At 24.5% G+C, this 27136-nt stretch overlaps 1 protein-coding gene across 4 annotated transcripts in view; it reads left to right on the top strand.

Moving 5' to 3' along the window:
* Window positions 1–27136, top strand: part of LOC113554952 (cAMP-specific 3',5'-cyclic phosphodiesterase) — a 612877-nt gene that overhangs the window by 358936 nt on the left and 226805 nt on the right. Inside the window, exon 1 of one of the 4 annotated variants that reach the window (XM_026959111.1) lies at window positions 14146–14649. The exons of the other annotated variants lie outside the window; for them this stretch is intronic. Within the exon in view, the coding sequence (XP_026814912.1) occupies window positions 14372–14649 (278 nt within the window). The 5' untranslated portion in view covers window positions 14146–14371. Of the gene's footprint in view, window positions 1–14145; window positions 14650–27136 lie in introns of those variants that run through there. 4 annotated transcript variants of the gene reach the window in all.

Below are 27136 nucleotides of genomic sequence, written 5' to 3'. Positions count from 1 at the left end.
AAGTACTATATACTATGCATTAGTCATAATGACTACTAATAAACTTTAAGTGATGGGTACTTTTTATGTGGTTGAGTACCTCCTAGTGATTTAATGACGCAGAAACGAAACAGGAATCATAACAGAAATATATTTATTATTATTATTATTATTATTCAAGAATAATTTTATTGATTTTGAAATACGAGTTAATTCAAAACGGTGGTGTGCAAATGTCATGAGGTCATAGACAGTGTGACGTTCGCACATTATCTAGGTAAAACAAAATATTACGTTTTTGACTTTTAAAATAAGGAACGATAGGTCTAAATCGTACTACATAAACGTGTTTAGAACGAATATAATAGTTTAAATTCTTATTTTTGTTCAATCGAGCAACAACAAATTTAATTTATTACAATCGATTCAATACAGGACACAGATTTCCGGACCATGAAATAAATAAATGTTTATTGGAAATTTAAATACTATATCCCCGGCAATAATATTAAAGGACTGCAACATCAATATGTGATGATATGGAAAATATGTTACGCTTTTATAATCTTCTTCAGCGCAAGCTAAATAGAATTATTATATTATTATTTTCATTACTTAGGTACACGTCATATTCACCCTTTGGCTTGGAAATTTATTGGTGCAGAATAGAAAACTTTTCTATACTTGTTCAATAACACTACAAAATCATAATATGATATTATTATGAAAATTGAGCGACCAAGAAATTCTCATCCGAAAAAAAAAATATTTCTATCTTAAAAAATGCAAAATGGACAAAATGTAATAATAATTCATAAACCCAAATCGAATCCAAACATACCATTGGGCGTATATTATTATTTATGTATATTTATGCGTCTAGGTATTTGGTCGATTGCCAATACTCATCACTCAGATGTGACAGATTTTTTCAAAAACTTTTACAGACTTATCTGCGACGCGTGTAGTACATATAATAATATGTCGTCGGTAAACACAATTATTTTTCGATGAGAAAACAAATCGTTTTCGTGCAGTTGGCTGGGACAGAAAATAAACTCACTATATTATGATTGCGTCACCTAAATTATTATGCCGTTACGTCAAGGCCCTATATTATTGCGGGTAGACTAGAAATTTACCAATTACCGGTTTCAGCTCTTTTCAAGAATCTATCACGATAGTTTTTGGTAAGGCCATAGATATTAGCACCTTTTTGATTTTTTTTTAGAGTGATACAAATTGAAAAAAAAAATTGAATTACATATTACCGTCACCGTTAGTGGCTATGAAAAATTGTCAAGAAAATTTTTGATTCATTCGAATAACAATTAATTTATGTAACTGCTGAATACCATTGAAACCTAACAGTTATAAATATAACTGTTAGGTTTCAATGACGAATTGACGAATGAAACGGTCTGAACAAGAATATTGTGTCAAAATCAAAAACATGTGTATGCGTTAAGACAAAACTCTTCATTATTAATTGAACTTTCAGGATACTTATACACATAAAGATTATAATGAAATAACGTAGCATGCTACTTGATATTTTTTCTGCTGTACTAAAAAATATTGAACCATGGGTTACGTTACTTTATGATTACATTTTTGTTTTTATTTTTATTTATAAAAAATATTTATAATTTGTATACATAGTTAATACAATAAGTAAATTAGTTAAAATTTGAATATAATTGACAATAAGGTATGTCGTATATTTTACGGGACAATAATAATAAAATGACAGTTTCAAGTTAGTGTTTAGTTAATTAAACCACGCCAGCATTTTATATCAAAATTCATCGGACGTGAAAATCAAGATCATTGAATATAATCTGTTGTGTTATGAATTGATAATATTATTTATATTGATTAAATTACCTATACTATAATAATTGTTATACATTTACATAGATTATTATACTATAATATTATACGTTACTATTTATTCGTAGAGTGATCTATTTAATATAATTAGTAAGACACTTTTTAATTCAGAAAACACTAATATTTTGAAAACATTTCTTTTATAAAATTTTAAGTTATTACAAACAACATTTTGAGAAAAAAATAATTGATTTTAGCATTATTTTTTTTTTTTTTAATTTATACTTTTCTGAATAACAACATACAATTTTAATTTCATATTCCTAAGTAGAATATATCGGATTATTTCGGTTTCTCAAAATCAAGTTTTCGACAAGTAGTTTGTCCGTTATAAGTATTTAAAATATAGATATACCAGCGCGATAGTGGACCGAAATTTTATGAAATTCTCATGTACTACCTCACCCCACTAATCTAAATTTAATACTTACAATTCATAATCTACTAATCCAAATTTAAGTTTATATATATATATATATATATGTATTTAAGTATTTATTTAAGTATTTAAGTATAAAATATTCTGCTTCAGAATAAACATTTAAAATTCATATTGTCATTAAAAAATTTAAAAAAATATTAATTTTTAACGATTTGAAATTATATGAAAAAATTGTTTTTAAAAATGTTAATAGTTCTTTTTTAAATTTAATGGCCATTTTGCATTAAATGTATCACCCACCATATTATATTGCACGTATAAATAAAGCTTGGACTTAACTAAAACAGTTTTTTATGCTCGAATAATAATAATAACTTTAATACTGTGTGCAAGTATTGTGTGTAATATTTTTCATGTAATAATACGCTTGACCCCAGATATTTAAATATCATACTCATGTTATAGTGTACAAACTACGAGATTATGATAAATAACTTATGAAATATTATTATTATATTGTACAGTGATCATTCTAATTAGGCAATACAAAATAAATAATAACTGTTTTGAAATTAGTTTTTCAAAAATCTAAAAACATACAATGTTTTATGATTTTCTATGATTATCAGTACGTATTTTGTTCTTAAAAATTAAAAATATCGCCTTTCACTATAAAAGGATAATCACCATATTTACTCGAATAGAATGATATATATATGTTATATTCTTGTGTGTACTTCGAACGTTAAACGAGGATTGGTTTTGATAAAATGCTTACGTCTACGTTATTATACACATGCGCATGTACTGTGTACCCATATAGATATTTTTGTTTTTGTGTTACCCCGAGGGTGCTGTAAAAATAAGCAACCTATGTATTATATACAAAGATGGTTAGATGAGTTTACTGACTACATAAGCTCATATAATAAAATCGCCGGTAAACATATTATTACACACAGTTTATGTATAGTTTACAGTGTACGCTAAAACTACCTTTTTTTTACTCATCCAAGAAAAACATTTCACTGAATGCTAAGGACATAAATTAGCAAGTCGTGCTAAATATATTTTGACTAGAACAAAATCACAAATAGTTTCGTCCCCACCAAAAAAAAAACAACCCATTATGTGAATAAAGCGAGTAAAAAATAAACAAGTTTTATTTTCTAAACTTCTATCTAAAAAATATAAATTATACGTGTGACTTAAGTTAAATTATTTACTTATTATTAATAATATATTTGTGCTTCATAGAAAAATATATCTTATGTAATCCGCGAAACTCGATAAAATATTTAGTTAATAACTAAAACATTATAATACTTTAAATTAAATAAAATAATTAATAATAATTACATTTTTATATGATATAATCATTAGTTCAGACTTTTATTTTCTGTGACGTTTTTTTTTTTTACAATTCTTATGGAATTTAAAGATTAAGTGTGATTAATTAAATTATATACTCAATTCGGATATTATTTTAAATATTTAAGTTGTAATGCAGTATAAAATATGTCACAAATAATCCTTAAAAATTCCACATCCTAACATCATGTCCTATTAACATACTTAAATAGGCCGTTATTTCGTTTTTTACTTAAAGAATAAATTGACAATTTTTTTTTATAACGAGTGCACAATACACATAATATTTAACAAAATCTAAAAGTATGTCACTATTTTTCTCTTTCTCTGTGTACATATAATATATTCTATATTCTAAGTTTTCGAAAAAAAAAATACTATTTAAACATTTTTCTAGTGTTTTCTATTTTATTTTTTTTTTTTATATAATATATTGTGCACACTCGCGGAGAGTCTGTGAAAAGAAGCTTTAAGTATAAAAACCTTTACCTTTTTTGGCTTTTTTATGTGATAATATATTTTTACCCTACTCACACTATTCGCATTTATTCCTAGTTTTATGTTTAGTCTTTTTGTGAGTGACTTATGAGATAATGGTTCAAAAATTCTTCATTTATGTTTGCAACGATGTCAAATTCTAGTATCGTCCTTAACCTTGCACTATAAGAAAAAAATCGAGATTATTGAAAAACTAAAATTAGCATAATTGTTGAATTCTCTGTATAAAATATTATTTAAATATATTAGTCTGTATTAATATTATTTAATAACTTAAAGTTCAATCTTGACAGAAATTTTGATTCTTTGATTCAGACGAGGTGTCCTTGGTCAATTATTTTTTTAATTTTCGGAAGTTTATAGAGAAAATCTTACAGTAAAGAGTCTTGTATAACTAACGAATAATATTTTAGTATGTTTAAAAAATAATCTGAAAATTTTAGCTTCAACAATAATTTAACATTTTATTATACCTAAATGAAATAACAAGGTTTACATATTATACGTTATGGATATATTTTAAGTGGAAACGATGTGGTATGATTTATATCTATTTATTTGTATTCTAAAGTTGTTCATTTTTTGTAAATATCTACGTTAGGTTATTATTATTTGACATAAGTTCATGTAAAATTAAAATTGATTTTATAGTAGTAACTTTGTTTTGAGTTTTGTACGTGTCCATATGCGTGTGAAACGAGATAAAATTATTTTTTATTGTTGGTTACATATTGTGCTAGTATTTATTATTTTATTTTAATATACATTATAATATTATAATAATTTATTGTATGGCGATTTGTATTAATTACTTATTATTAAAAATTATAGAAACAGATAAACTGTGAAAAAAGTTCACAAATATATTTTTTTCAATAAAGCAATATTCTTTAACATAATAGAAATTATACATATTATTTATTTTAATCAAAGACTTTAAATATACACATTTTACTTCAAATATAAAAATATTCACTTACTCATATTATTGATTTTATATATATCAATAATAAATATTGTAAAATACAATATATAAGTAATAATTATAATTTAATACAGTTCTATGTAATGAGAAATACTTAACAAAGAATGTAGGTAAAATTTGTATAAACTATTTTTGGTTCAAATAGTTGTTTATGTATATATAATATCAACATTAAGTCATTGAGTGGGTTTAATATAATGAGCTAAATTTAACGAAAATAACTAATAAATCATAAAAGACCTACAAAATGTTCTCTGATGTCATTTTTACATAATATCTAAGTGAATCGGTAATTTGCACACTCTCATAAAACACGTAAACATAAATTATAACTAATGCTGTCACATTAAATTTTGAATTATTTTTAATCAAAATTTTAGAAAAATTTTGTTTAGATCTTATGAATACGTAAAAAGTCCTTGTTATTAAACTTGTTCTGAAACAGTAAAATATCATACTTTTAATAGTATACCTAAAAAATATAAATATATAGTATTATGTACAAAAATTTTTTAATGGGTTTTTATTTTAAAAAATTAAAATATTTGAGTATTTTAATAAAATAGTATGTCAATGTGATTTAATGTATTTTTATGTTTTGTATTTCGAATATTCAAACACATCATCAGACACTAATTTTAATTAAAATAAAACACAACTTAAAAGAAACATCAACATTTTTTTTTTTTTTTTTTTAATAATCCACGAATAAACAATAATAATAGTAGTAATATATTGAATAATAATTAATAAAAAAACATATTTATATTTTTTTTAAATTTATGAAACTAACCAATTCATATTATAATATTAATTAAATATAATTATATAGAGTATTTATTTTTGTATTACTTACCGATTTTATCTACTTATTTTAACGGTTTTTATCTTATATTTTATATATTAAACGATATTTCCATTGGTGATTTTAAATAAAGTTGAATTAATTATGTAGTTATCAATAATGCTCATATTTAATAACGAAGAAATCAATTCAAATCAATAGAAAATGTATAAGAATTTACAAACGTCCAATTTTAAAGTTAAAATAAACAACGCTTCTTAAATATTGAGGTATTATATTTTTCATCATGAATGTTAACAATTGCTATTAAAAAACACCCATTTACAAATCGATAAACGAATAAATAAAACTAAAGTTAACTGTATTCATAGACTATATACTTATTATTATAATATATACTATGGAAACTTAATTTACAATATTTTAAATACATTTTTTTTATTGATTGTTTCATAAAATATATGATGAAAATGTTATATTTTTATTTTTAATAAACTTATGTTATTTCTAAAAAAATATAAGTTATCAATATTTTAATTCCTTGTAGATACAAATTAATTATTTTTATCCACATCAATGGTCACCTATAAATACAAAAAAGTAATCTTAATTTTAAACTTGGACTACTGATACACATAATATACGCATGTTTATAACTATATGAAAATATAATATAACTAGATGATAATAATAATAATAATGGTTGGGTTTTTAATAAATAAATAGTTAAAGTACGAATGAATTTTAATTGTTTTATTATTTTTAATGATTGCTATTATTGAATTTTATCAGTCATAGTAAAATAGTAAACTTAACAGTATTTTGACAATATAATAGACAAGTCATAATTTATAACAAGTCAGCAGTTGATTCAATAAAACACGAAAAGAATTTTTGATATTTGTTAGACAAACGCCTTGTGTTAATGATTTCACAAATTAAATGCACGGCATTCCATTGACTAAATCGATAAAAATTAATAGACGATTATACTTACGTTGTTTATCGCACGATCAGATTTTTCACCACACATATTCTTTTTCAATGCCTATTCAATAATACATCAAACGTTATAGAATGTATTTATATTCCTACGTCGTATATACATATATATATATACATTATTATAAAATTATATATAAAGTGATAAAAAGTATTTCGATGTAAAAAAAACATTGAAAAATGAAAACAATGTTTATAGGTATTTGTCGAAAAGTTTATTATCAATATGTCTATTTACAATATAATATAATTTAAGTGTTTATATTGGTTAGTTATTGTTTTTGTTCTTACCTTTGCATATTTTATGTCAAGACGACCGCTATCATAAAAATTATTTGTTATAAGTTGGTTTTATGGCCAATTTATATGACACGCCATAATGTATATGACGGTATTGCATTAGTATATTAACATTTTTTTCGAGCAATAGAAATATTATAATTAAAAAATAGATAAATAACTTTTCTAAATCATAAGATTTGTAATTCTGGCCACACGAAGAGGCAACAATGCTTCTCGAGTGCATTTTCAAGTTAAATGCGTCAATGCTTGTAAACTATACTGTGACCACTATACACCTCACGTAACCCGATGGGTGTAAACGTGACTAACAGCAGCTGCAAGGGTCTTCGACTTTATGGCGATATTTTATTTTATTTTTAATAAAATCAATATAAAAAAATAATTTTGAAAAATACTTTTAGTTATAAAATTATAACATAAAACGATTTTTTAGCCAATTAAATCCAATTTGCAAATATACATGCATCTAAATGTACATTGGGTTTGGCATAATCGTAAACCAGAAAAAAATAAAAATTTTATTAAAAATATCTATATACCTATGATATTACTCATAAATGTTAGATATTGAATACAATATATAAAAATGTATACTGCGTTAGAACAAGTACGATATTTATATCCAATGCACACATATAAGTACTTTAACAATATAGTCAAACAACGTTATTGATAATGAATAAAAATATGTTGATCATTTGGATTGTATAATATTGTATTCTACAATTTGAATTTGGATTGGTTTTCGTATATAGAACTACTTATATTATAATATACAGTTGTATGACTTAATTTTGTTAGAAAATGGATTTAACTAAATTTAAAACAAGTAATAGCTGTATTTACAAACTTGATGACATATTCATAATATTTCACTACAGATTTATTTTGAATTATATTATAGTTTTATGGTTATGCGTACGAAAAATGTTGTTTAGAAAAAACTTATAAATTATTTTTACAGCATAATATTACACTTAAATAATATATTCACATTTTCAAAAACGATAAGAAACAAATATTTCCAATTCGGACTAATCGGTTAGAGTGATGTGTTTTATTTTTTATGTATTGTATTTCGTCGAAACGTTTCTTCGAGTTATTTGTAAAACCTACGTACAATAACACCCACAATATTTTTATAACGTACCTACACATTGAGCAACTTCCTTTAAATATACACAACTTAAAATAATCTTGATTTAAACATATTCGCTATACAGTAGAATCACGAGAGAAGTCCAAGAGCAATAATATTTTGTCAAATGTCTAAGGATTTTAATGTTATTTTTTATTTTTTTTTATTTCAATACATTTACTTACAATATATGGTTTTAATAACAATTTTATGTGTACGAAAATCATTAATAGTATAAATTAATAATAATCCTATAATTATCTGTATTAAGTGTATGTGAAATAGAATCATTATGCAATCTAATCACTATTTTTGATACAAAATATAATCTATTTAATAAAAAATTATATTTTAACAATGACATAGTATCCATTATTTACTAGAAAAATGCTTTGCACTTAACTCTTAACAAACAGTTTAACAATTAATAACAGTATGAACTATTTTAAAGTTTACTAATACTTTTATTTTGATAAATAATTTTACATCTATATATTTAATAATTATAGTTTAATACATAACGCATCATATTTTTAATTTCTTAACACCTATATTCAATTTTTTATACTTAGATTAATAATATATACAAACAGATAATAAATAAAATAGTTTTGTTATAAAAGAGATATTAATGAAAAAAAAAAAATTAATTGAATTAACTAATCATAATCTTCAAAGCTTAAACAAAATAGTAAATTAATATATATTTTTTAAACATGTTGTTCATGATACCTAACATATCCGTAAAAATGTATATTATCATTAAGTAAATTTAAAAATGAATTAACAACAACATATCAGTTTGAATTGTATATTTAATATTCTATTTAAGTAACATGATTTATCAATACAGCATGAAAACATAAATCCTAATTACCTTTTATATTTAATGATAATACTATAAATTAATTACAGTTTCATTAATGTATCATTGTTGAACGAGGTTTTTGGTCTTATTTCAAACGTTTAACACGTATTACTTAACATAAATAGTGACATGATAGTTTACTGATAGTGCGAGATGGTTATATTTACATTTGTTTTACGATAAGAATATAAAATATTATGACAATTTGTTTTTAGACGAACCGATTTTTGGCACGAATTTCAAATTGAAATCCAAGTCTTCGTGATCAGTTTAGAATACAAGGCTATTTCAGTTTTCATTGTTTGCAATGTTTATGTAAAAAGTTTGTAAACTTACAAAGGGTCAACCGATATGATTTATTTATATTCCGAGTACTTAAAGTATTATCTTTGTAGCCGAGGTTTTGGGCTCCATTCAGTTTAATAATTTATTTTATTGTAAGTAGTTTAACTATCGTATTCGTCCTTTAATTATGTTGAAATACATATTTTTCTTAGTGATTGCTTATGTTATAAGAAAAATATTAAATATAAAATGACCAACATTAATTTAAATTGCTTAATGTATAAATTTAAGATAATACAGACATTAGTCACAAGTCAAATAAATATTTAGTACAAATTTAACTGCCATTAAAAATATAAGCAAATATGATACACATCATAATAATAATATGGTTAATCTGGTTATATTATAATATGTATTTTTATAAGCAAAAACCAATTATTATTATTTATTAGTCATTCATATAGTAATCTTAATAATATAATTAATGTATCCATAATTATTTAACGTGATTTGAAGGACATAGTTGTTTTAAATTAAACGATCAGTAAAATATTGATTCAAATTAGATTGTCCTATTTGATGTTCAGAGAAGAGTGATGTATTACATTGTATAGAGTTAACTATATTTGAGTAAAACAAAATGTCCCACAATAATTAATTAAAGTTACTAAACATATTTGTACTATTTAACTATTTAAGCAATACTAGTTTTTGCATTGATTTTTCTTTTAATGTAAGTAATTAAAAAAAAATAATTGCAATTTTCAATATAATATCCTATACAATATACATGTATATATTTAACTTAATAAGTCTTAATGTTTTGGCTTATTTCTTTTTTAATTTATATTGATAAAAATGTCTAAGTTGAAAAAATTAAAAATTAAATAAAAACATTAAAAAAAAATAATATATAAGCTTAAAAATATAAACTGGCACAATATTAACTTCACTTAAAATAATTTTTCGTACCTATGTAATAATTTGAATTTAATTGAATTAAAATTTAACTCATCCTTCATAATATTCTACCTATTTAACGACGAATCACCATCATTTTAACCGTCTTTTGTGTAAAACCTAATTCCTCCTTTTTTTTTAATGTAAATAAGAAAAAAACATAATAGTCAAATTAAAATAAAATTTTAATAATATTATTTTATGAATAAATATTACCTTTTGTTATAATATTGTTTTTAATATTATATATATATAAATATATTTTATACGTATGGCGTAGTAAATACATACATTTTATATAGTAATGTTTATGTCTTCAGTACAAATTTAAATAAAATATGAATAATAAAATGTATTTAATCATAATTTTTGTATAAAATTCATGAAAAGTAAAGCAAAATCATATTAGTCGTTAAAAGGTTTTTATTTTTATGTATATAATATATTTCTATTCGTTTGTTTTAAATGGAGAATTTCTAAAAATCTCATAACTAGTGGTTATTTTAAACATCAGTAGTATATATAATTAAATATTTGATGACCTAATATAAGTTACTTAGAAAAATTAATTTTTAAAGTATCCAAAAGGTTTATGGAAGCTTATTTTGTAGTATACTTTTCATTAATTAAGAATGTTAGTTTTAATTTTAATTTTATGAAATAATTGAAAATGATATAGGTAGAAAATATATATTAAACTCGTAGTAAAATAGGTAAAGTAAAAATTGAAATATTTATTTTGCTTCTTCAAATTTAGTGGTATTGTTTCACAGTACAAGTTAAGATAATTCAATATTTTTAGTAGATTAGGTAATGCGTTTTGTTTAAAGAATATTAAACATTTTGTATTTTATGTCATGATAAAAATGTATTAAATTTCAAACTTGAATAAAAATTATTTTATTGGTGCAAATGTAACATGTTTTATTAAAAAAAATTGATAAACTCGAATTTAAAAAACAAATTATTATCGTTTAAATTTTTAAACGTCAACAAAAATAGTGATATTTATTTTTTTTGTTTAATATACTACCTTCAGTTCAGTGATACAACTATCCTATATTTCAATATTGGATACATTTCCATACCTAAACAACTACACATATTATATACAAAATTATCAATACACTTGACTACTCAAGGTAGTTTAAATAAAAACCAAAAAAAAAAGATTATTTGCCATAGCGTTCAAAGAATTTTAATGAAGTTCGTTTATAAGTTTTTAAGCGTTTTTATAATACCTTTGGGTTTTTTAACTGTATGTTTAATATAATCCATAAAAAATAACGGAACTCAAAATAATTTTTTAAAAAGTACACTATTCACACATTCAACCTTCACACACTTTATGGTGAAAAATTAATGTATAAATTAATTTTAAAAATATACTTGTCATTTATTTTCAATTGATATTTTAAATTCAGAACAGAGTGACGAATTAAATAAAATTCACAATAACGTGTGTTTATTTTTTATTTTTGTGTTTGTCAACACCTTTTAGATCAGGGAAAATGTACCCAGAGTATTTTCTATTAAAAAAAATGTATTTAATATTGAGACTTTGGGGATAAATATCTTAAGTAATTTGAAAATGTAATAGAAATAATAATAGAAATAATGGAAATCATTTATCCGAAATCGGTACTTGACATATTCAATTATATTTTTTCTACTGGGTATTGATGATGGTAGAGACTTCAATTTTTTACAACTACTCAATCCTCTATAATATTTTTATAATTTTTAAAATATACTAAAATATGCTATTTTTAAGCGTTTAAAATTGATTACATGGTTAAATTTTTGTATTTTAGATTTGGAGGTTTCACATAATATGTTGTTTATATCCATTTAAAATATACAAAAAATGCATAGTCAACATTTTTTAAAATTTTTATAGTTGAAATTTTAAATTTCATTAATACAACGAAAATTTACAAAACATTTTATAATTTAAATAGCTTAGACTTGAAAATTGAACTAAAGAATCCTAATAAGTTTTTCTTGTAAAACCCATAAATTAAAATTAAAAATGCAAACTTTTTTAATAGACATTAAGTTTTAATTTTGAAGAATAATGATTTTTGTTATTTTTTGAAACCAAAAATACGGTCGTTACGACATCAATCCTTTTTTTACTTCATAAGAAGTTTTATTGTTATATAGTATATAATATGTATTATAAGTACAAGATACAATTTTCAAAATAATTCAATTCATTTTAAGATTTTTTCACCACTAACCTATTACACCATTAGGTGCATGGTAATGCCTAACCTATGGTATTGACTTTCAGTTAGTAACGTTATATAAAATAATATTATAACAATTTGTTTACTACGCAATTTGTCTTTGACCAAAATCATATAACCATGGTACGACAGAAAACATCATTATGACGATGATAGCCATTATGATAAGTGATAACAATCAAAATAACATAATTATACTATCGGAGAAAAATAAGTAACCTAAGTGCAATTAATAACTTCCCATTAATTTCGTATTATATAATATGATAAACGATATTTATGTATAAAATATATAAATGCAGCATCTATCGTCTAGTCTGCTACGGGCCACTGTTCCGCTTCCGAGTAATACCTACAATTACATAGGTACCGTTCTCCAATAACGTAGGTAATAATACTTTTTTTATGCACCGCCATATAATATATTATAACAATATTATACATAATGTTATACCTACAATTATTGTGATTCGGTCGGTCGTTTTCCCCCGCTTTACCGTCGTCATCGCCCCTCCATAAATACGTTGTGGCAGCATAAGAGCAAAAAAAAACTGTTTGTTTTTTTTTGTAAATCGTCGGGTGCGATCGTGGCAAGGTCGAACGAGGCGGCGACGACGTCGGTCATCACTAGTCGGATGAAATGAAACGAAAGAATAATAAAAATATTAAGGGGAACAGAGACGGCCAGAATTATTCATAGAAAAAAAAAAAAAAACACTAAACCACGACTTCTGAGGTATTCCATATAAGACGGATTTTGACAAATTGTTTTTTGTCTGAAAGGTGATTTTGTCCGGCGTAACAACAAAAGCTCGATTTTTTTAAGCTTTTTATTACACAAAATAGGTTAAGATTTGGATTTTTTCAAATGTTTTTACTTGAAGCGATACAAAAAAAAAGGAACATTATATCTATTAAAATATTATACTTCTGGTGTACTGCAGACGCACATAACGTACATTATGTTATAGTAATATTGCCGCTAGATCGGTTTTTACATAAAAAAAAAAAAAAAACAAACAAAATCATAAAAAAAGGTAAAATCACGGCGTTTTGTTAAGTCTACACGCCGAGTTTTACTAACGTACTTAGGTTACACATATATGACGAAAAAAAATTTCCCTCACCTACCAGTTTGCCAGTTTGGTACATGTCGCATCAAAAATAAAAAACCTCAGGAAAATGTAATAATAATAAAAACACAGTTATGGGGTGGCGGGGGCCGGATGTGTACACTATACGGTTTCAAACGCGCGGCGGCGACGGCTCCGTCGTCATCGTCGTCGGCTGATGACCGTCATCGTCGTCGGCTACGGCAGCGGCGGCGGCGGCGGCGGAGTGGGACGCCGGCGGAGACTTTTCGCGCGCGCTCTCGACCCGGCGGCGGCGCGGCACCGCCACAGTCACGTTCCGCACGCCATACGGTCGTCATCGCGCGCGACCGGTCCCGCGTTCGACTCGACCGGCAAACGTCTTCGTAGTCTCTCCGTCGTCGTCGTCTACGGTCGCGCTACAACAACAACACAATCCGTCGTCGCCGTGTTGTTCCGCGAGCAAATCCATCTACGTCGCGGTGCATGGTGCTACAGGCCGCAGAGTCGGTAGCGGCCTCGGCGGCGGCTGTGGTGGTGTCGATCCGCGACCAAGATGAACGGAGGTGTCGGTGCCGGTGGTGCGCTGAAAGTGCCCGAGGTCCGCGTGAGTTTGGCCGTCAATGACCATCCTCTGCAGCCGCCGCCGACCGGCCCGGCGGCCGAAATGTCGCTGCAGCCGGTGGCGGCGACCAAGCAGCGCGCGACGTACAACAGCAGGGACGGGGTTGGTGGCCACGGCGGTGGCGGAGGTGGCTGCGGCGGGACGGTGGTGCTGCTGTCGCCCGGCGTGGTCGGCGCCGCGCCTCGGCGTAGACACTCATGGATATGCGGGTAAGCATCCCGCTTCCCCTATTTGTCTGACTCTACTGTCAGACCGGGAGAACTTCCCCTCTTTAAATTAGCGATCGTATGTCGGAATATCGTGATTTCCGTCAGGTTCGTTAGGCTCTGCGAGCGAAAAGCGTGTCACACCCGCACATATATACATAGTCAATAATTTATCGGTGATTGTGTAAACTCGGCCCCGATATTTTCTAGATAAAAATTACCGATGTGTATAATCTCGCCTGCGATAGTACCGAAACGTCTTCATGATCTTCTCACGTGGAATTAAATATTACTACTTATAAGATTTTTGAGAATCGTTTGTTTGTTAAGCGTTACCCGAAAGTCGGAGGACACCGCGAGTAGGTGATTTTGATTATCCTTCAAAACTCATTAAAGCGACGATAATAATTGTATTATTATTATTATTATTATTTTATTATATGCTTATGTAAAAATCGCGTCGTCTTGAAACTTTAATACGTTAATAAAATTATTTTTTCTATATTAAATCATATTTTAACTATTAATTGTCTACGATATTATATTATTGTAAAAACGCAATTTGTTTTTGATTCGTCTCGTAAATCTGTCTTTGTCAAATATACTCAAATATTCACGGTTTGGAATCAAAATCTAAGTTTTGTTTATTCATACAATTCAAAATTTTAATATTGTTACATTTCTTTTAAAAAATCATATTTAAATCTTACTAGTTTAATTTTGATTTCCACCTATACAAAAAACAACCATTTCGACGTTTAAAATGAACAATTTGTTATTTCTAATAAGTAATAATTAGTGATTACTTACCGATAAACTATATTATAGAGCTGGAGTTACCAGTTGGCTATTGTTGAATTTTAATTTTAAATAATAAATATTTTTTTTAAATTTTATACCGATTTAAAAAAAATAATATATAAAACAGTAATATTATAATATTTTTATAATTTATCGATTTTAATTTATTTTCAGTTTTAATGTAAATTTTGAATATTTTTTATTATTATTATTATTTTAAAATTAATATTTACAATCTGTATACATTTAGTTTATACAATAAGCAAATGTTGAAGGCTTAAAGTATGAAAACAACAGGACATGTGTACTTGAGAGAAGGCCCCGTCCAGTGCCACCACTTCAAAGAATTTTGAATATTTATAGAAAATAATTGCAATTTTATTTCTTCTAAAAATGTTAACGATTTTTTCGATTTTTTCGATATTTTAGAATCGATTTAAAGAAATTGTTATTATTACATTATTCTGGTGAACCGCTGTAGTTGCAGTTTTGGTGCATTGAAATGATCAAACAATAATATTTTAATGAAACGAATAATGCATAGTCAACCGCGTATGGCCATTGAACGTACTATAGTACTATTTAATCGTTTTAACTGTTAATGTCTCCTTGCGAGTCAAACGTTAAAATGAAAGAAATATATTTGCATTCATTACACTACGATTATAATTGTCGACTCTCTATCTATAACCTACCAAAACGTTCAAGCGTGGCATTCTAAATTGTGAAGGAAAACTAATTAGATTAAAACACACTATAATTTTCCTCCTCGAGTTGTTGTTTTTCATTTTTCTAAACAAGAAACTAATTTATCCACCATAATATTATTATTACGGAAGACACGAAACCGTGATTCATAAAGGCGCTATAAAATTATGTTGAAAAACATAAGAAATTAATGTGTAAATGTATAGCTTAAATGGTTTAAAAAAACACTTCAAAAAACATTGTAAACCAATACAAGTGTGAGATTCGGAAAATAGTTTTTTTTTTTTAAACATAAATTAAGACATAATTTTATGTTTATTATACTGCTCAAATAGATATTAATTTTTGTATACATTATTTAGATTTTAAATATAAAACCAATTGATTATTAAATATTACGATGCAAAAAAAATGTCGCAACTATTAAATACTGTTGCATACGGTTGGATGATTATGTGTTAGGTATAAATTTGTCTCAACGATTTATATCGTGTATCATTGTTTATTAATTTAAAATCATAAGAAAAATTTTGTTTATAACCTAAATAGCTTGATAATAGTTTTATTTTTAGCAATTATTAAATAGGTATACTAAGTCGATGAGTAAAATGATATTTATTTAAAAATTTAAGCTTAAATATTATTGGTGCACAATTTACAAATATTCAATAAATATATGATGATATAGGTAAAATACAAATTTTGAATAAAATTGTACTAACATCTTTTTTTAAAAAGATTTAATCATTGATGATTTTAGATGGATGACTAATTTAAATATCTTTAAAATCAATCATAAATATTTTATAAAATGTTGTAAAAAATTTTTAAAGTATTATCAGTAAAACGAATTGTGTAATGCGAAACAAAACTTCTGAAAAATAAAAATAAAACTGATTTCTTTGGAATATTATTGTTGACTATTTATTGGGTAATACACGCTGCAAATAAATAATATTAAGTATATATTTTGTCTGGAAATTGTTTTCAAATAATACTTTAAAAATAAATACATATTTGTTGAACGAAAATATTTTTCGCTTTTTCCAGAATTTAAAAATGCCAAAACATTATTATTGTACAAGGTATTCCTAGAACGTTTTGTGATTCGAAAAGTTTGTATTCTAAGTTCAATTTTATGATTTCCTGAATAATTTGTTTTAAATAATATTACAATTTGATTTTTTTTTTGATTTTTCCTCTAGTGTTACAACTTGCTTAAAAGTTTACAATAATCTATTTTCGAAACTTCCAATTATATACTTGTAATATATAATGTAAACTAAAAACCCACATAAAATGATATTTGTAGCAATTCCTATGCTTAATTTTATTTTGTTAGTACGTTTTGTCTTTTAGTAGCATTTGTGATTTTCACCCACATTCAAAACTCATTGATTTTGGTTACCTATTCCTTGTCAAAATTTAAATAGGATAAATACTAAAATAAAATGTGCTATGTTATAACATATAATATATGTTTAGTTTTGGCATAGCTCACTCAAGGTACACGTAGCAGTCGGCACATACGTAGAGTAGTATCATATTATATGTATATATTTGTAACTATTGTATTTTCCTCTAGTGTAAATATGATAAATATTTTCAAATAGAGTTCTCTAAATAATGTATTACACGTTATGGTAATTGTATATTGGCAATAAAAAATATTACTGACAGTTATTTTACTAGTTACAAACTGCGCAGTAAGTGTACTGAAAAAAATGTAGAAGTCAAATAAATTATTTTTCAGTTGTAATATGATATCGTTTAGAATTTTCTCGGAATAAAAATATTTTAATAATATTTTGTTAATTTTTCTAATCTTAATTAATAAAACCTTTACATTTAATACAGAAATTAGACTCTTTGTTCGTTTTCCGAACAATAAATATTTTAATTTATTTCCTTTTACTAAATTAGTCACTACACAATTTATATTTATATTTTATATAAATATGACATATTTTGTATTATATTATATAATATACGATTTTATTAATTTATGAATGTTGGTTTAACTAAGATGATAATATGCTTAAAAAATATTTTTATTTATAAGTGAAAATTAAAAAAAAAATAAACTTCTATATATTTTTATGTCATAGATTTTTATTAATTATATTGAAATATATAGACTTTAGGCCATGTTATATTTATACATATAAAGTAGATCTTATATTGTACATTGTAGTAGACAAGTTTTAGTTAGACGTTAAAGTCGATAGAAAAACCATATTTTACTCGATTTAGACATTTAAGACACAGCAGCAAAAAATAAAATACTGCTGAGTGTCGATCGATAATTGTATAATTAATGATATTTTTATGGGATGAGTAGAGGAGATATCATTGAAAAATGTAAATAACTGTTATTCCTCATAATTTAAAATATTATTATAATAATATATAACAGTTTAATTTATGGGCTATGGTTAATAATAATAAATATTTTTTTTTTTATTAATATAAACTTTATAATAATATTCAATAATTTATAACTGTAAGTATTTTACAGTTGTCGTTAAAATGATTACGTGTCTGTGTTACTTTTTAATTACTCAAAAATTAGTAGCTGATAATTAATATTTATAATTTTTACAAACATCCAATTCACATTTATCTAACAATGAATAAAAAATTAGTTTTTTTTTAATTTACAATATTATTATATGTTATTACTGTATACATAAATTTAATGTAAATATTAAGTCATTTTGAATTAAATAGACTTCATATATTATCATTAGAATTTATTAACTTAGAAATCTTATAACGATAAGAAAAATATGATATATTAGATTTATATATATACATATATGTATTTCATTTAAAAAATGTGTTTTATTGTTTTTATTTATTTAGTATTGATTTTGTTTCAGGTAAGTTTCGCTCATATAACAAGGTAATTAATAATGGTTGTTGATTGTTAATAATACGAGTATATATCATTAACACTGATTTGTGAGTATTTCAATTTTATACATTTTATATAATAAATATTATATTGTTTAAGTTGTTACTTAAATTACATTTTTGAAATTTGAGTATTTAAAATTTAAGTAAATACATTTTAATGAACATTAATTAATTTATTATAAAAATGCGATGATAGCATTGTATGAAAAATAGTTATTCCTATAATACCTTACTTCTTGGATGCATCATTATTTATTTATGATGTTATTGTTAATGATTATAGGTCTCCTACCTGTGTCTTTATATATAACAAGCTGAATTACTTGTTTTTTATTTTTATGTCAAGTTTTAAAAAATATTTTGTAGATATTTCCATCATGTAGGTTTAGGTAATCTGTTTTTATATTATAATACAATCAAAATGATAAACACAATTATTTTGTATAAAAACAATCAAAATGTGTACTGAATGATTTAAAAACCTAAATCTACCTAGCTGATTTATGTATATAAATATAAAAGGAATACGGTAGATTTTAATTTCAAACAAATATCGAAAGTGTTATAACATTTGTTGTATTTCAGAACTTATAGAATGTAGAGAATATAATTATTTCAAATAAATTGTCATACTACATTATTTACACCAAACAGAAAATTGTGAGTGCTTTACAATAATATATCTACAATTAATAAACTTAAATAAACAATTAAACAATAAATCTTTAATTAAATAATTATTATTAGAAATATGTAATTGGTAAACATATTATTATTTCAAACTTACACCTATTTTGTTGTTATTTTATTCCTTAATTTTGTACTATTTACAATTTAGCCAAATATTTTAGTTATATTTCTTTTTTCTATCTATCTATTTCACTATTATAACTATTATATATAATATCATCACTCATAATTTATCAAGTAATAATATAATATCATATTCAAACTTGCAAACGAGTATTATTTTGTTTAATTTTAATTTTTAAATAAAAGACTAACAATTGATATACAATTATGTTTAATATTATGCGATTAGAAAAGTACACTTATTGCTACTAAGTTTTCACTAAACATATTGACAAACATAATATTGTGTTTGTTTCTACAGGTGAATTCTTCATTTTTTTTTTAAAGTATATAATATGTATATGTTCATGCAAGAAAAGTGTAGGTATACAGACAGTATACTATTAATTGTATACCTATAAAACCATGGATAACGGTACAAATAAGTGTAACGCTGTCTGCATAACACTATTTTCTTTCCAATTGTTTTTTCATACACCTGTGAAGTAATTCCCTCACTAACCATTTTATATTTAACGCTATTACATTTGTATATGTATTTGTAACATTAAGTGAAGTAAAACAGTCTTATGAAAACTTGAAGAAAAACATCCTTCATTATATGATATTTATTAATTTGTTGAAACGAAACCAACTTTGCTAACTAAATATTAAGATTTTAATATATAAATAAAAATATTTTGACAATTTAAGTATTAACTTTCAATAATGAAAGATTTTTTTGTTTAAAACAATCAATTAAAATGAAGGTATTTATAATATCAGTAGAATAAAAAAAAAAAAAATCACATAATAATTAGGTTTAATTTAAATATTATATTCATAGACATTAGCTGTACCTAAACACTTATATTCAACGTATATGTTTTTGAATAAGAGCAAAATTAATAAACCGAATAATATAATATAGTATATGTATTATATTATGAAATGTATATTTATCAAAATTTAGTAATTAACAAATAGAAAAAGATAAAATATGTTACCATTATAAAAATCATATTTATAAGTTTAATTCATTACTCATTCATTTCTATTGACAAAAACACATGTTAGCAACAGTGTTTACTTTTAGACTTAGGATAGACAAGGTTTCAAATTTTTCAATTTTTTAATTTTAAATATATCATACGATTTACTTATCAAACAATTATAACATAAAACATTTATGCTGTCTTAACTTTTCGAATAAGTAAGTAATTAATTAAAGTAATTTAGATTCGATTTGTTTATGAATAATTACATTTGAAATACATTTGAAAGTTAGATACAGATAAATATAAAAAACAACATTTTCTATTAAAATAATATATTATTTTTAAGTGGATAATAAATGGAATTTGTATCCATTTTTATACTTATATAGTTATAAAATTGACTTTATTGAATTTTTAAAATAATACCAGAGTCAATAATTGTAAGCAATAAAATTATTTATATAATAAACAGATTTACTATTTAGTTATATAGTATTTAAAGCTCAAATTTATTATTCTATAGCATTTATCGGTCTTCAATACTAATATTAAAAATTCGCTGCAATATTTTGTATCATTGATAACGACGTTAAGTAAATACTTACCTTGATAATTATTATTGTGTAAAGGCTTACTATACATACAAATAATTTTAATATAATAGTCAAATCAATACAATCTATAGAAAAAATAGCATATAGTTAATATAATATATATGTACAATTTATAATTTGTCCATGTATATTCCTCTACTTACAAGTAATAGAAAAATTTATTAATATTAAGAAAAACAATATATTTCGAATAAAATCTTAAAACATAGTTCAATTTTTTTTTTAATTTATTGATTGTACAAATAATTATACAATTGAAAATATAATAGTGAACAAATATTTAATTTTTTTTAATAATTTATAAAAATCAAAATATTTTCTTTCGCTTATTTACACGTTTAACTATGTAGTTCCGCGTCAATATTTTTATTTATAATAATATTATATAGATATTAAAAATCTTAAAATTAAAATAATATTTTTTGTTATTATAAAATTTAAATTTAAAATATTATCATAGATATTATTAATTTTGACCTAATCAATATTCTTGATGGATAAAATGTTGTCATTTTAACATAATCTTTACAAAGGCTATATTGACTAGTTATATTAAAAAAAAAAAAAAATAAAATGTTTTTACTTTTCATTATATATAATTATATTTGTCTATATTACTTAATAGTAGTGTTGTCTACATATTATATTATATAAAAGTTTATATTTTAAATTGTCTATTACACTTGTTTATCTGTTACCATACAAAATATAAGAAAATGTTCGTATTACAAAAAGTAACAAACTTTAATCGGAAAACTTTTAATCGTTTAAAATATTATATACACAAAGATAAAGTTTTATAATCCTACTTTTCCATCATAACAAATTATAATTAAATATGTTATTTTTAGTTCTTATATTATTTTTTTGTTACTTTTTATAAATGTTTAATTTATTAAATATTTTAGAAACTACCTATATGTAATTCAAATGACTACGTTGTTATTGGGAATCTGAGAATAAATATTATTTATTCATGATTAGGTATCACAATATAAATAATAATTCAGCTTTTGGTTATTTGTGTTTAGAATATAATAAAAATAATAATTTAGAGGTAAAATGAGTTCTAAGAATCTTAATTAGCAAACATTGATAACAAAAATTTAGCTAATATAATTTTGTAAATAATATTGTATTTAGGTTACATTATTTCTATACTATTTTTTATATAAATAAAAACATGATATTTCGATCAGTTTCTGTAAAAAAAATTTAAAAAATATCAAATTGCAATATCAAGATCAGTAAGTTGTTGACCACCATTAATTTTAACCACCGTTATTAAATACGCCATGACGTAAATACCTTCAATATCATATTATTATAAAAACTCAAATGAAATTGTAATATACTCACATATTTAATACTTTACCTACATAATTTTTAAAAATTATTTTTTCAATACTATTTAACACTATTTTCTTTTGCTCAAACAGTTTTTTATTTTATTTTCAGTTATTATTTATTTTACAAATAAGAAAAAGAAAATATTGAATAGGTTTATACATACTATATACACATAATATGTCATGTAGACATATAGTTACCTATAATTCTTTATTTATACATACAATTTATAGCAACTAATTATATTATATATTTTGTGTTATTTGTAACTATAAATAAAATTCATAAGCCTATATTTATTTATTTATGACGTTATTAGGTACTTAATTGTTTATATAAAATGTTAGAAAAAAAAACATAAATAGATTTAAATTGTTTGTTTAATCCATTAGTTATGAGTTTGTCTTATTTCATAAAAATATATTTATTAAAACAGATTTCTTAGAAAATGATTCTAAACCTGTATTTATTTAATGATGTTCTGATTCATACAATATATGAATTATTTTGCTAAAAAAATAATCTAGAAATTTCTTGATTGTTGATTTATACATAGTAATACATTGATTTTATTTTAAACTTAAATCTAAAAAAAAATATATTATAGTTTAAAATGTTTGAATTGCATATTATCGTGTAAGAACATAACAATATATTTTATAAAATGACTTAATTAATGTAATAATTATTATTGAAAAAAAAAATGTAGATGTTATTTCATATAATATGATAATAAGATTATTATAATTTATTATAGTTTACATAATTGTATATTATTGCCAATAATAAATATGTTACAAAAACAATTTATTTTTCCCGAAACAACACAAATATATATTTTTATTTTTATTAATTAAACTTTCATTAGTATAAAGTTCATGAACAATATTATTGAAAATGATGTACCGGATTAGGTTGCATGTAATATTAATAAATAATATAATATATATTATATTTATTGTTTTGTTCGTAAGTAGTAATATAAATGGTCGAGGTCATATTATATTATACCGAAATAATGTACGTTAAGGATTATTTTAAAAATATTATTCGATTGTCTATCATAACACTAGAAACATTAAATTAGAGAAATATGTATGTACATTGTATAAAGACATTCTAAAAGTATTATAAATTGTTTTTTTTTTACACAGCATTTTATTAAATCTAATGATTAATTAACGTCTACAGATGATGTGCACACAATTCGTTTTGCAGTTATTCTTATTATGTTGTTTAACGTATATTATTGTATAGGTACTCAATTCGTCTTGTCTGCTGTTTTAGGATTATGTTTTAATGATCTTGTAAGTCAACCGTTTCAAATGTTTTCCAACAACATTAAGGATTTACCTAGAATCATAATATTATAATAAATTATTCTGTTTTGTCGAAAATATATTTTAGTTTGTATATTTTGCAATGACGTTTTAATATATATGTATATATATTATTATAATTTTATATTCCACAATATCACTGGTATAACTTAATAATCTAATGACCAAGCACACACACGTACGTGGTACACACATACATTTTGTACATTATAGGTTTCTGCATGTGTCAAATATATATAGTGTCCAACGAAATTGCACTACTTTAAATTGAGAAAGTATAATGAAATGCTTATACATTGCTTAACAATTCTAAATAAGTAAATTCTCACCGGTCATACTGTACAGGTTTTAGGTACTATAACGACTACTGACTACGTAGGTTCATAGTATGATTTAGTTATTTAAATTGTTTTAAGGTTTCCTTCTGGTGTTACGAACGTTTTGTAATTCGAATCCAATAATTTTAGACTTTTATTGCACATTTTATCAGTAATCACACTAGCTTTACATAATAATTGGATAGTTAAAATAAAACAATTGATTTAATCTATGCTATAAGAGATTTTGTTAAGATTCAACTGCTTCTTTATGTCAATACTATCTGATACATTATTTAAAAAATTGATATCCCGAGTATAATACATATTATGATATATTGTACATTATATATTTATATATGTTTTAATTACTATACCAACATTTTAATAGCAATTTTATTTATTGAACTTAGCCGATAAAAGAAATGTGCAAAAATTACAAATATTTTTCATCAACAAAATTTCATTTAAACATATATTTATACTATTGCTATAAATTAATTTATTATACAAAGCGATTTCAATGAATATAAGATTATATCTTTGATCTAAAATTATTTAAATTACTGATCCGTGTAGGTAAAAAAATAACTGTCGGAATCCTCGAACGGAGTCATATAAATGTGTAAACACTAAACATACTTTATTTAATTTCTTGACATTGAATGAATTATATTCATACGTAGTAGTACTACATAACTAAATTAATTATAAAATGCGTCTTACCTCATTATATTTGAAGTGATACAAAAATAAAATATAAAGAGAATTTGGTTTTATTTTTAATTTTAATGAATGTTTAAACCAAACGAGTGTTATAATCCAACTAAACTGATTTTAATAATATACGACGTATTTGAAGTTTTTACGTATCAAGTGAAAAGTTTGTTTTAATATGGTTTCTCGACTAGTTTTATATTTTTTATGAACTCTCAGTACGCATCATGTACGAATTTTATTCGTTCAAACATAATAATTTCGGTAAAGAATGAGTAGATAATAATAAGAATAATAATAACAATAACAATAACAATGGCAATGACATTAAATTGACGCAATAATAAATTCGTGTGCGGGTTGCGGGCGGAATTGACTGGCCGCCGCCGCCTGCAGAACGGAAAAGTCATTTGTCGGGAGTGGTGTGCGATGACGGTGAATCCGCGTAGTGTGACGTCACACTTTCACGGTCGACGGGCTTCGCACAGAAGCTATCGGCGGCGCACGTGCGTTTATGTATTATTTGTTTTCCGCGCACCGAACCGAATAACGCTCGTGTCCTATGCGAATATCGTTCAAGTTGCGGCCCACGAACATCATCGGTCTTTTCTCCTCTACACACACACACACACACACACACACATATATGTATAAATCACCCGCCCCTCCCCCACATTGGTAAACGTCACACGCCACCGGGAAACGAATCAGTTTCGACCTGTGCGTTCGATGTGCGCAGACAAAAACGTATCGGTACGGCGTAGCGTAGGTAATATGGCAAAGGAAATGAATCGAAACGATGAGGGACCGACCGGAGCGTATTGGATAACGCGCGCATAATACACGTGTATCGGTTCGAATATAAACACCGGTAACGGGGGAGACGGTGCAGAATTAGAATAATAATATTGTTTTTGTTTGCCCGTAATTGGATTTACGACACGCGCTATCTACATGTAAGTGAACGGACGGTTGTTGATTGAATAAAATGTAATATACGAGCTTATAATTTATAAGCTTATATTATTAGCTGGGTATAGGACACAGGACGGGCACGGGATATTATACGGATTGAAAATAAAATAAAATTTTTTGATTTTAGTTTCAAAAATTCGTTCAAAGATAATCACAATGTAGTTTAAGTTAGTTTAAAATAATAAAATATTTGATCTTATAACCGTATAATTTTTATATCGTTGCACAATATCGATTTAATAATTTTATGACTTGTTATTACAGATAATGAACATAGTTTTTCTTTGTTTCCGATTTAAAGTATCACTTTTACGATTTCGATTTCTACCCACAGTAATTCTGACATCGTTGATCACTCATTCCAAAAGTCGTTACACGTGGCTGTGAAAAGGCCCTGTGAAAATAATTGTTACTTTTAGTTATTAGTTATTACTTACCAATGAACAATATTAAAGCCTAAAATTATTAAATTGATATAAATTATCGATCTATATTTCTTTAATTTCAATAAACATATAAAATATAATTAAAAACTATTTCAATTTTAAAATTATTAAATTATTTGTGATTTAACAGAAAATAATTCTTAACGTTGTTCTATCGATATTTTAAATCGATTTCAAGTCCTGTTATATATTTCATGCAATTGTGATGTGTATTGCGGCAATATGTCTTATCAACATCGTTTATTATGAAAGTCTATGGTGCCGAATCACCAATGGTTCTTAACTGATGGTACACGTAGTAGATTTTACCATAATTTTTATTGATGCTTGCGCGTTATAGTTTCATAAGATATAACTAAACGATTGTATAAGTAATTTTATAATTTATACTCCTTAGATTAATGCATTTTAAAATTGAAATTAAAATATTAAATATCTATCAAAACAATTCTTTTTGCAGAAGTCCGATGTTATACTTTTTATTGTTCAAGTATAAATAATACGACAAAAACG

This window comes from Rhopalosiphum maidis, chromosome 2 (assembly GCF_003676215.2).
Source record: "Rhopalosiphum maidis isolate BTI-1 chromosome 2, ASM367621v3, whole genome shotgun sequence".
NCBI classification, from domain to species: domain Eukaryota; kingdom Metazoa; phylum Arthropoda; class Insecta; order Hemiptera; family Aphididae; genus Rhopalosiphum; species Rhopalosiphum maidis.
Note: the sequence above shows the minus strand (reverse complement) of the source record. Positions and strands in the feature narration are given on the sequence as shown.